This window comes from Cajanus cajan, chromosome 10 (genome assembly GCF_000230855.2).
Source record: "Cajanus cajan strain Asha chromosome 10, NIPB_CcT2T_4, whole genome shotgun sequence".
Taxonomy (NCBI): domain Eukaryota; kingdom Viridiplantae; phylum Streptophyta; class Magnoliopsida; order Fabales; family Fabaceae; genus Cajanus; species Cajanus cajan.
Window position 1 is genome coordinate 52785886 of NC_138526.1, and position 12524 is coordinate 52798409.

Genomic DNA, 12524 nt, shown 5'->3' on the forward strand with positions numbered 1-12524 from the left:
ATAAGGTTGTTGGATTGACATGTTGCATTTGAGAAAGTAACTCTCTCTTCTTGTTACCAAACGGGCTTGAAATAAGAAATGAGACAAGAAACTCTCATTTGAGTTGCTCTAATCTCGTTGAAGCTTTCCACGCTCACAACGCTGGGAGCATATATCAGGTCTTCTCTTCCTCCAACAACAAGCCGTGGGTTTCCAATCTTATTTTTCTGTTGTTTTTAACTTTCTTCTATTTTTTTTCTCTTTATGTTGGTTGTACGATGATTTTCTTCATGATTATATTTGCTAAAATCATGGAGTGCGATGACTGGAGAGGATAGTGGTAGAGGTGGGCGCTTTCCGCTTGGATGGTTCTAACAAGATGTTATTGAAACCATTAAATTCACGCAAAAAGGGACTGCAATCATAAAACCACGGAGTGTGGTGACCAGAGAGATCAGTGGTGGAGGTGGTAGCTTTTGGGTTGGGTAGGTTCTGGTAAGAGATTGTAAAGCAACTGCAAAAAGGGATTGTAAATACACATTAATTCACCTTTACTTAATCATTTTGTAGCAGAGACAATGCAAGAAGAGGAAAAAGAAGAGAAAAAAAAGCCCGCAAGATGACCTCCACCTTCCTATCCTATGTTTAAATAAGGGCAAAATTGTAAATTACATACAAACAATCTCAACCATTCAACTAATATAAAATATCCTCCTGCTGATAATCATTTGAACTATATACAACACCTAACAACGTATTTTATTTTGCTACTACATTCATGAACTACTTAGCTTCATGTTACAATTTTTCGAACACCTTATATCTTTTTATTTCTTTTTGTCAAAATTTTCTTAATTTTTTTTAAAAAATATTATTCAAATGCTCTTTTACACAAAATATATATAACAATATATCCAATGTATTGGGGGCATCCTACTTGGATGCAATTGAACTTGGAGACCAATTTAAGTCATCTATGATAGAAGGTTCTATATGAATACTTAAAATAGATTCTTACATTTTTTTTATTAGAATAGGTTCTTAAAATAAGATTTAACAATATCTATTTTTAAAATATTAAGACTTTTGATATTTATTTAGATTCTTACATTTTTTTACCATTCAAATAGGTTCTTAAAATAAGATTTAACGATATCTATTTTTAAAATATTAAGACTTTTGATATTTATTTAGTGTATATTGACTTTTAAATTTTAAAGATATTGTGATTTAAGACTTTGAAGGTTAGTTGATATATTTGTACTCTTAAATTTTTAAGACATTAAGATTTTGATGTTTTTTTGTTATAATGTGCAAATATTAATAGTTTAAGTCTTTGATATTTTATTTAAAATGTTTGATGTTGTTTATAAGTATATTTTATTTTTTAAAATATATTTTTCATTTTCATGATTCCATAATTTAAGAAGATGAAGAAAAAAACTTCAATTTGACTGCTTATTTTTTAAAATTCCCAATTTTCATCGGCTCAGCAAATTGGCCTTTTTATCCATAGGCTAAAAAATTTAGACTACTTCTCCAGTCTATTCAAAATGCGATTTTAAAGGATTAGGTGTTGAACGAGTTAGGGATATACCAGCCCTTAGTTCTAATTACCATGCTACCTTAAGTTCTAAGTTTTTTTTTCTCCCTCTCCAAATATACCTTCCCCTGCACCAGATTTGTCATTTCCAGTATTCATCTCATCCCCTTCAGTTCACCAAACAAGAGTGTCATCAGAAGCCGAAACTACTACCACCGCTGGTGCATTCGCCATGTTGTCCCGGAGAACTTGGCCCTTTATTTTAGGTTACACTTGTGCATCTCCATTCTCAACAATTAATGTTTCGGGGGTTAAGAAATTAATAAGACCAATTTATAGGAAATGGATGTTGTGGGATTGGATACTATGGATGAGCACAAACGGAAAGAAGCCAAATAACAAAGAGAGGGAACACAACGAAGAGAGAGAACAGGGAAAGAGTGATGAGGAGAGAGAGAAAAATTTAGTGCACGGGTGCATTATATTACTGCGTGTGAAAGATTAATTCAATGGTTTCAAATAATAACATTAGCATTTATCCATTTAGATTTTGAAGTAGGTATGTTCAGATGCACATATTTCCAATATGAAATATTTTCCATCTTGGTTTTTAACCGTCAATTTCAATATAAAAAATGCCAATGTCCATGACCATATTGGTTATCACAAATCACAATAACAGTTGTCGATGGCATTATGCAACATATTCTAAACAACACATAATTGTTTAGCTCTTGACAATCAAACACACCGGGGCCAATATTAAGTTTAAAAACTTGGAAAGGCAAAATCTACATTCGATTGCAATATTTTGTATATAATTGGAAGAAAAAAATTGCAAAATAAAACTGAACTGTGGGTTACATGAGGGACTTAGTAAGTTACAAGTACAAATGTCTCCATGCAGCAGCTACAGGTTTATAGGATCTGCACTTTTTTCCTTTATACTCCACCAAACAACATCGATACACGAGGAATTTTCCAGTTGAATTAGCATATTTCTTTCATGAGTTTGCTGTAAAAGCAATAATTAATAATAAAGAATCAAAATAGAGTACACAGGGTGTTGGAGATAAACGACGCCCTTGTGGCTATGCACTGCCAGTAGGTGCCCAAACAGCCATATTAATGGGGCATCACTGCGAACAGACCAATATGATCTACAAATTTGAAAGGGACCATGGAGACAAGCCGCAAATGCAACAAATTCAACATGATTCTGCAGAAGATGCGTCTTGCAGTTAGAAGAGGATTGTGGGTGCGCGGGACAGTAATGAAGCAACGAAAATAATTCCAAAGAAGAATGCTACTAGCAACATAACATACTCATTTGGATACACTTTTTACTATTAGCTGAAATTTATAAAATTACAAATTTTTATAAGTCTCACTGCTTAATGAATGAATTTTAATCCATAATAATGAGTGTGCTAGAAAGAGCGTGCAAGAGTGTATGTCACTACCATTCCTTAAGAAAAGAATAATGTAAACAAAGAATAAAGCACAATGGAACTCGAATAATGGGGATGTATACATAGATAATGCGCTAGAATGTTGCAGCCTAGGTAAAAATGATTTGATAGAGGAGCATTGCGGAAGATGACTTTGACAACTACTGGTATTCTATGAAATTAAAAAGAGAAGAGAAACAAAAAACTCGCAACATTTAGCTTCTACAAAGAGGTACATACAAGGATATATGAGTGGATGAAACCAGGCAGTTTTAAACCTAACATCTAAAAAAGGAAGAGCGGAAATATTTGAGAGAAAGAATGGGATATGCATATACCAACTAGTAAAGGCCCAACATCCTTAGCTCTGTCACATGGCTGGGATCAAGTTCAGGCACATTCTTTACACGTTCTCGATCTTCTACCACATATTCCTAAAATTGAAAAGGTAAAGAACAAAGAGAAGAGTTGAATGCCTACAAAATTTCATTACAAAATAATTTGATACTCCTCATAGCATAAAAATCAATTTTAATCCTTAAATGATACAAGAACGAAAATTAAAATGATGTGTTCCCCTGAAAATGCATATCTTAAGACCAAAAGACTTATTTAATTGCAAATGCAATCATCTTACAAGTTTTACATAACATGCTTTGGTTTTCTGGAAATTGCAGGTCAAATTGATGTTAATTCAAAAATTAAATAGTGGACCTTAGTCAATTCTTGTTTGGCAAGAACATGATAGTGGCGTTCATTGATTCTCTGGCCACATATTATCGCTATGAAGAAGCCATAGAGCAAGCCCACCAAAACAATGGCTAGAACTGCAAGACAGAGAAATATAATAAAGTTCTCATCACATGTAATGAAGTTAGTAGATTAAGATAATATTACAGCATACATATATATCATTAAGTTTACCAACTAATTGACAAACTATAACATCCTAGCATGAAATGGTCACAAGTGAAAGAAAAAATTGCCCATGAAATTTCTTGTGGGGAAGCAATGGGTATACCAGCCATTGTATAAAATCCATACGGATGTTCTTCATAACCAAACATTTCTCTCAGTTCATCTCCATAAAATTTGTACACAAGCACTCCCAAGAAAGCAACAACCTGTTAAAAATATAAAAGGTAAAGTAACAGATAATCTTTCAAGTGTATTTTATAAAAATTTAAAAAACATAGTAATAGTGTCCCATCAAATAATATTTTTGGGTGGGTATGAATCTTCAAAGTCTATCAAATCAATCACAACCATGAAACTTGAGAACAAAATCCTGTTTCATTACTTCCTTTTACACTTTCACTCCATGCTGATTTGTTTTGGGTTAGGTGGGGTATTTAACATTAGAATCAATATATGCTTTCTACTATGACGCTTCACCCACAGTATCCAACCAGGCTATAGTTTCTGTGAAAGCTACCACAAAGAAGAATGATTTGTGATGTTGCTAAGATTATAAGATACTCTAGTCACTCACGTATTATCAAATTATTATGAATATGGAACTAAATGAACAACATGCTTGTTAGGTTACAAATTTTAAGCTTTTACATAATGTGCCATGTACGGCCATAGTATGGATAACACCTAAGGTTGTTAATTTGCTATTACACCAAACTAGGGAGCAGGGGCTGAGCTTCTTGTTTTGAGTGCCCTTGCACAAGGAATGGCTGCACACAGCACTAAAAAATAATTGGCTTTATTGAATTCTTGGCCAATTAGGTATCACAATTGTGAGATTTTGGTTATTTATAGTAAGTATCAATTGCAACAATCCGGTCATTTAAGTTTTCTCCCATTTACAATCAAAATTCTTCATGATTTCATCCAATAGTTAACGGAATTTGTTGAGATGGCAAACTGGACATGACATGACAATGAGTTAATATAATGAATCAGTCAAAAAACACATAATGTTTGAACTACAATGACCTAAAGCGGTACTCTGATTGTATTGATTTAATTGTCGTGTTAATGATACTTATGGGTAAATTATTGTTTTAAACCAACAATGAACAACAACTGAGATGTCTTTCCATTCTGGGCAAATCAATAGCTTAATATCCAACAAAATCAAGATGAGGGACTTGACAGTAAATGGGAGAAAATCTGAGGGACAAAATCTCATGATTCCGATATCTAAAGGACTAAAAAGTAAAAAATGCAAGCCAAAAAAAATTAAATACAATTTTTTCAAGGATTTGATGAGGGACGTGCTAAAGATATTCTATTACCTACGAGTGTTTCCTTCCTTACATCACCACTACTAATCAAGAAAACAAATTGAAGAGAGTTTCCATAATATGATTTGTTCCATCAGAGAGGAAAACTGTCAACTGAGATTTCTTCCTAGCATCATCACTGGTCACAACTAATTGCACAGTGCATTTTCATGTATATGAAATTATATCGACTCCTAGTATGGAAGCAATATCAATGACTGAGATACTTGAGAACAGCACAGGGGAATGATAACACAAATATATGTCAACCAGCAGAAAATGAAAAGGGTAAAATTAATGTCATCAGCAAGAGTTACAAGCACAAATTTCACAATACGTATATAAGACAACCAACCCCATACCAGTTGAACAATTATGAAAATGAATGCATGATCCCGAGCAACAAGGAACTGAAATTTTAGTCTCAACCACCACCGATCTGGTGGGACATTTGCACGTAATATGAAGACTGCTCTGCACTCTGTACAGTGAGAAAAGGCAAAGCCCTCCTAGTACAACAGAAGAAATGAAAAGTCAGCAAGTATTGCAGAATCATAAATACACTAGGCACGTTCACATGACAATGAAAGGAACATATAATAGATTGACACTAGATTTATAAGAGCAAATATATAGGTCCCCGCACTTGAATCATAGTCACATAATTCGTCATATGCCTTGTTGCGTGGTATAGGTAAGCGGTATGTGATCATACAAAGTATTAGTATGCTTCGCTATGTGATTAAGAAAAGTGTTGAACTACTATAAAAAATAAATGAGTGACTACTGACTTATCAATTTATAAAGATAAATAATTAAATATTATTGAAAGCAGCACTATACAACCTGCCTCTTTAAAAAGCACACTTCATTTTACTCTTTAATTTATAAAAATAAATAAATAATTTATTGAAAGTTGTACCAGACTACCACAACATAAAAAAGCATCTTTTCCTCTTCTTTATAACCTTCTAATCTCAAATACAACTCTCTCTTTAAATAGCACCCTCCCTTTCCTGTGCTGTGTTCACCGAACCCTATCGTCCTCTGACACTATCCTCCTCCAACCACTACTTTGTTCCCCTCTCTTCCTAACTCTAATTTGAAACTATCTTCCCGCGACATTCTTCATTTCAACCTTGAAACCTTAGATCACCGCTCCCACTCGACTCTCTTCAAGGCTTGAAGAAGAAGAGGCCCACTAACACCCTTACCACGCTCAATGTTTCTATAGATGTCGTCTCATTCTCACCTCTCAAAAACACAGACCTCATTGCTTTCACAAAGTCACAGAGAATTGGAGAGAACCAATTCGCAAAAGTACCGTGAATTGGTATGCAAGTACAAATTCGCGGTTCACTAGGGTGGGGAGCGAATTATGTGAATATAATTTAAATCAGATGTTAGTATTATAATGATGAAAAAGAAGAAAAAATAAATTTACCTTGGTGGATCTCCAATTATCGAGACATGATCTGTGGACGTACTTTTGCGTACCTTTGCAATGGCATGGTGCAATTAAATCTTCTCCTGAAAAATCATTTTAAAGGTTAGTAAGTTGCAGAGATTCAAATATATATGAGATGCAAGTTGGTTGTAAGCCAGTTAATATCTCATCCCAAGTTGTGAAATAATCCGAAAAAGGATATGAATAAGTGAAGTATTATGAGAAGTGGCGTGTATGGACCTCCAATATCGAGGCATATTCGGCATTGTGGCTGATCTGCATTTACAAGATGACAGGTCTCATCAACCCGGACGTTTTGTAAATCATCATCATCATCAGGATCATCATTGGGAGTAGCAGAAATAGGAATAATTTCACAGGAAAAGGAGGATTCTCCAGATGGTTGCAAATGAAGATGCTGATTCAAGATGGGTTCGCTTTCTGAACATTCTTCCTTGTCACCATTTGACGCTAATTGCATTTCGGGAAACGTATAATCAGGATTAAACAATGAGATTCATTGGCAGAAGTATAATTACTATAGACCATTTCAACAGAAGAAAGAAACCTGCAAATTGATGAGAAACAAATGGAGAGGAGATGGCAATAGAATTAGAATTTTGGAAAGTCGAAACATGGTAGTTAGTGTAAGTTGTTCTAAACCTAAGTCTTAAGACTAATTTAATCGATTAGGGTGGGAAATGGAAACAATAACATGGTATATATCTATCCAATTTGATGCCATGACGCTAACGCTATTGTATTGTTATGATAAGCAGCCATTAAAACAAGATCCAAGGAACGAGTAGAAGATGTGTATCGGTCTTAATTATTGCAATAATTAATAAGCAAAACGGCGGAGCTGACTTAATTCATTGATATGATTGCACAACACAAGACAAAGACAAGACTTACCTTACCTTAATAGAGAAAGACCTGCAACTGCAAGTGCAATCAAACCCCAATTTTGATCTCATTGATTAGATCAGAATCTGATGAATCGATATTCAAGTTTCAACTTCAACGAATGAATGAACACAATATCAACAAAACAAACAAACAAACAAACCCCAATCGCTTCTCTTCTGCTGTGTCTTTGCTATTTTGAAGTTTGGACCTTCCGAGCCCAACCATTGAATAGGCCCAAATCAAAATAACGCAGCCAAGGAATGGAATGTGTGGTCAGTGTTGGGGTCGGTCTTCACTTGTTGTTTATCTGTTTTCACAAGTACAGTTTACATTCTTTCTTTTTCTTTTTTACTCTTATAGATGATTAAAATGAATTTTCTCAATCATTTCTAACTACTTTTCTCATATTTTATTTTTATATATAGAGGTAAAAATGAGTTAGAAAAAAAAAGAATGAAAGAACAAAGAACTTTAAGAAAAAAATATTATTTAAGGTTTAATTTTTTTTAATCTATATAGTTTTATGAATTTTATCTTTCAAATTTTATAATTAAAATAATTTATTTAGATTCAATATATATATATGTAGTCCTTATAATTAATCATTGCATCACACTGTCTGTTTATGTGTCAATCACAATTATCGAATTAAATTTAATTGATAGCAGGACTTAAATTAGAGTAGATACAAATGAGAGAAAAATTGAAAACAAAAATATAGAGTGCTATTTTAGGTTGATTGGTTTGAAGAAAAAAAATGAAAGAAAAAATAAAGATAGATAATATTATAAAATTATTTAATTTAAATGGAAGAAGTGAAAACTATGATATAAACTATTATGTCCTTATATAACAAACTAACATGATGTGCATTTAATTGATTATAATTCATGTATAATCAATTAAATAGAAACGTAGGAGACATTATTTAATATTTAATTGATTGTAATTATTGTATAACTATAATTTTAACATCTACAAATGCATAGATAAAATTATTATATATAATATAATTAACATTTATAATCAATTATCTGTAAAAAAAATTATACTTGAATATGTAAATTATATTTAAAATAAGTATATATAAAAAATTTAAATATATAAATTATATTTTAGATTTATGATAATAATTTATATTGTAAAAAAATATTTATTGATAATTTATTTTAAAATACTAATATTTAATTAATAAATAGTTATGATAAATAAAAAATAAATTAAATAAAAGATTTTAAAAAAAAATTTCAAACCTTTTCGTTGAAAATTTTTCTTAAAAAAACACTTTTACATAAGATAAAATTTTGTATTTAATAATATATTGGAGTTCATCATTAAATTTATTTGACTAGTCGAAGGGAACGTTAATTCATTACTATATGCTTGTCTAATTGATTGAAATACTATTTTCAAAGTGTGATAGTAGCATTGGAGGGTGGTTTTAATGGATGAAAAAAACTGTGTAATCAATTAAATGTATGTTTCCTTTAGTGTTCTCTTGACGTTACAACAAATTTTTATGTCTAAATATTATATTTATGCAGAAATTATGATAAGTTAATGATGCGAAAAATTATGTCACAAAATTCAAACCAAATATATTGCTATTTCTAGAAAATGTTAATGAAAATATAAATTGATTGTGGTGCATGTTTTTCTGATTATGTATCATATGATTGATATCCAGATGAAAATAATTAAATTTAATAAATTATGAACTACATTTAATTAATTAATTAATTAAAACTACACTTAATCGATTATGATTTCCTTTGAATTTGTTTCCCTCGCTATAGAACTAGAACCAACAACACAACAAAACGACAGAGTTTTCAAGAAACAGTGCCAGAAGGGCAAAGCAACAACATGAATTTATTTTTTGAAGTGGTGTTTTGGTTCATGGGACAATAGTTTTCTTCGCTATTTCCACCTTTATTTGTGAATATTTTTTTGTTGTTGGCGCTGTTCAAATTTTATTTTTTTCCTCACTTTCTTTTCATAACCAAACAATCACTGGTTCTGCTTTTTAGAATGATAAAAAAAAATTGTTTTAATTTCTATATTATTTCTTATCACTCATATCAAATTCTCGGCTAAACGACCATTGTAAGACACTTTTAGAAACTATATATCAAAATGGGGCTGTTTTGAAACATATTACACCTTTGGGACTGTTTACACGTGGCTTTTTTTTTTTTTTGGCTTGGTGGGCTGGACCACTGTCGCTATAGGCTGAAGCACCACACCTGATGGGCTAAAAAAAATTATATAGCCCATAGCGACACTAAGCAAAGAAAAAAAAAATACGAAATTAATAATAATGTAGAATAAATATAATAAACTGAAAGTTATTATTATATAATTATAAAAAGAAAACAAATTTTTATAAAAAAGTAATTTTAAATAAATAATATGTATTTTTTTAAACTGACGCTGTGGCCCATAGCGCCCTAAAGGAGCTATGGGCCATAGCGCCCCAAATTTTTTTTTTATTCGTTTTTAAATAATTTTTTTACATTATTTACTTCTTTTTTCAAATTTACATTATTTATTATTTGAATTATTTTATTCCCTTTTATCTGTTAATTTTTGATAAATTTGTAAACAATTTTTGTATTTATAAAATAATATATATAATTTCCTTAACTGACGCTATGGGCCACAGCGCCTGAGTGGAGCTGTGGCCCACAGCGCCCCAAATTTTTATTTTTTATTTTTTTGTTTTTGAATTATTTTTTTACATTATATTACTTATTTTTTCAAATTTACATTTTATATTATATGAATTAATTTTTTCCTTTTATCTGTTGATTTTTGATAAATTTGTAAACAATTTTTGTATTTATAAAATAATATATATATTTTCCTTAACTGGCGCTATGGGCCACAGCGCCTGAGTGGAGTTGTGGTCCATAGCGCCCCAAATTTTTTTTTCTTTTTTTGTTTAGGAATTATTTTTTTACATTATATTACTTTTTTTTTTAAATTTACATTTTATATTAAATTAATTTTTATTTTCCCTTTTATCTGTTAATTTTTGATAAATTTGTAAACAATTTTTGTATTTATAAAATAATATATATATTTTTCTTAACTGGCGCTATGGGCCACAGCGCCTGAGTGGAGCTGTGGCCCATAGCGCCCCAAATTTTATTTTATTTTTTTCTTTTAGGAATTATTTTTTTACATTATATTACTTTTTTTTTTTGAAATTTACATTTTATATTAAATGAATTTTTATTTTCCCTTTTATCTGTTAATTTTTGATAAATTTGTAAACAATTTTTGTATTTATAAAATAATATATATATTTTCCTTAACTGACGCTATGGGCCACAGCTCCTGAGTGGAGGTGTGGCCCATAGCGCCCCAAATTTTATTTTATTTTTTTGTTTAGGAATTATTTTTTTACATTATATTACTTTTTTTTTGAAATTTACATTTTATATTAAATGAATTTTTATTTTCCCTTCTATCTGTTAATTTTTGATAAATTTGTAAACAATTTTTGTATTTATAAAATAATATATATATTTTCCTTAACTGGCGCTATGGGCCACAGCGCCTGAGTGGAGCTGTGGCCCATAGCGCCCCAAATTTAATTTTTTTTTTCGTTTATGAATTATTTTTTTACATCATATTACTTATTTTTTGAAATTTACATTTTATATTAAATGAATTTTTATTTTCCCTTTTATCTGTTAATTTTTGATAAATTTGTAAACAATTTTTGTATTTATAAAATAATATATATATTTTCCTTAAATGGCGCTATGGGCCACAGCGCCTGAGTGGAGCTGTGGCCCATAGCGCCCCAAATTTAATTTTTTTTTTTTCGTTTATGAATTATTTTTTTACATTATATTACTTATTTTTTGAAATTTATATTTTATATTATATGAATTTTTTATTTTCCCTTTTATCTGTTAATTTTTTATAAATTTGTAAACAATTTTTGTATTTATAAAATAATATATATATTTTTTTTAACTGGAGCTGTGGCCCATAGCGACTTGAAATTTTTTAAATTTTTATTAAATAATTTATGCAGATGTCGCTATAGGTGATGGAGACTCTTGTAGTATATATACCCCCCTTCCGTTCTATTTAATCACATCGAAATCTCTACTTCATTTGTTGTTTTTGTTACTGTATTTGTTATTTATCCACTAAATCAGTCTGGTTGGTTCTTTGCTCCTGTTAAGTTGAGTTTTAAAATGTTATTTATGATTGAAATATTTTGTAGTTTAAATAAGTTGTATGTATTTGTACTAATATTTTAATTTTTCTGCAGATATTATGGATCAAATTATCGCTTATATTTACACAGGAAGGATGTATGACAGTCCAGAATGTGGTGTAACATTTGAGGGACCAAAAAAAGGGATGTATATTAAACGAGGTTTAACTTTGGATATATTAAAGAGAAGGATTCACAACAAATTTCATCTTAAGTCAAATCAAGTTATATTATCTGTAACTTACAGATTTGTTGTTTCACAACATGGTGAGAGCAAATATTCTTCATTGGAATTGAGTGACGATGATGATGTACAATGCATGATAGAAGCTTTTATGAGTCAGAATGTGATGCCAATAATGGAATTACATGCTGAAATAGGTAACTTAGAATCTTCAACAATTTCGTTAAAAAATTTGTCAATTCAATGATCACCGGTGATGACAAGAGACGAAGATGAAGATGACGAAGATGATGAAGACTATCATGTTTCATTGTCATATGAAAGCAATGATGAATCAAATGAAGATGAAATCGATAATTGTGAAGTATCTGATAGTGACGTGGAGTCAGATGCTATTGTTGAAAGTCCAATGGTTGAACCAATTTCAATGTATCCATCTACTGAAGGTAACATTTGAAAATTAAATTTGTCAACAATTTGTGTTATTTGTTTAAAAAAATTTGTTTAAATTAGGTGGAAGTGAATTTTGGGGTA

At 30.6% G+C, this 12524-nt stretch overlaps 1 protein-coding gene across 2 annotated transcripts; it reads right to left on the reverse strand.

The window, feature by feature from the left end:
• Nucleotides 1–2284: 2284 nt before the first annotated feature.
• LOC109812654 (RING/FYVE/PHD zinc finger superfamily protein) lies at nucleotides 2285–7838 on the reverse strand. Of its 2 annotated transcripts, none has more exons than XM_083064561.1 (8): nucleotides 7573–7838; nucleotides 6898–7225; nucleotides 6655–6740; nucleotides 5573–5719; nucleotides 3995–4097; nucleotides 3688–3800; nucleotides 3312–3407; nucleotides 2285–2741 (listed from the first exon to the last, which is right to left on the reverse strand). In XM_083064561.1, exons 2-7 carry the CDS (start codon nucleotides 7136–7138, stop codon nucleotides 3315–3317), a joined length of 783 nt encoding a protein of 260 aa, XP_082920687.1. In that variant the 5' UTR covers nucleotides 7139–7225; nucleotides 7573–7838; the 3' UTR covers nucleotides 2285–2741; nucleotides 3312–3314. The 2 variants fall into 2 exon arrangements, with proteins under 2 accessions (XP_082920687.1, XP_020232249.1); XM_020376660.3 differs by having other exon boundaries at nucleotides 7578–7835.
• Nucleotides 7839–12524: the final 4686 nt, after the last annotated feature.

What these genes read in the sequence shown, in the direction of transcription:
- LOC109812654 (XM_083064561.1), bottom strand. Translation starts at nt 7,138, where the DNA reads ATGCAATTAGCGTCAAATGGTGACAAGGAAGAATGTTCAGAAAGCGAA. An exon ending in TTTTCATAATTGTTCAACTG is followed by an intron (nt 4,098 to 5,572) that starts GTATGGGGTTGG and finishes TATTTTTAACAG; the next exon opens with GTTGTTGCTTTCTTGGGAGT. An exon ending in CCAAACAAGAATTGACTAAG is followed by an intron (nt 3,408 to 3,687) that starts GTCCACTATTTA and finishes TTTCAATTTTAG; the next exon opens with GAATATGTGGTAGAAGATCG.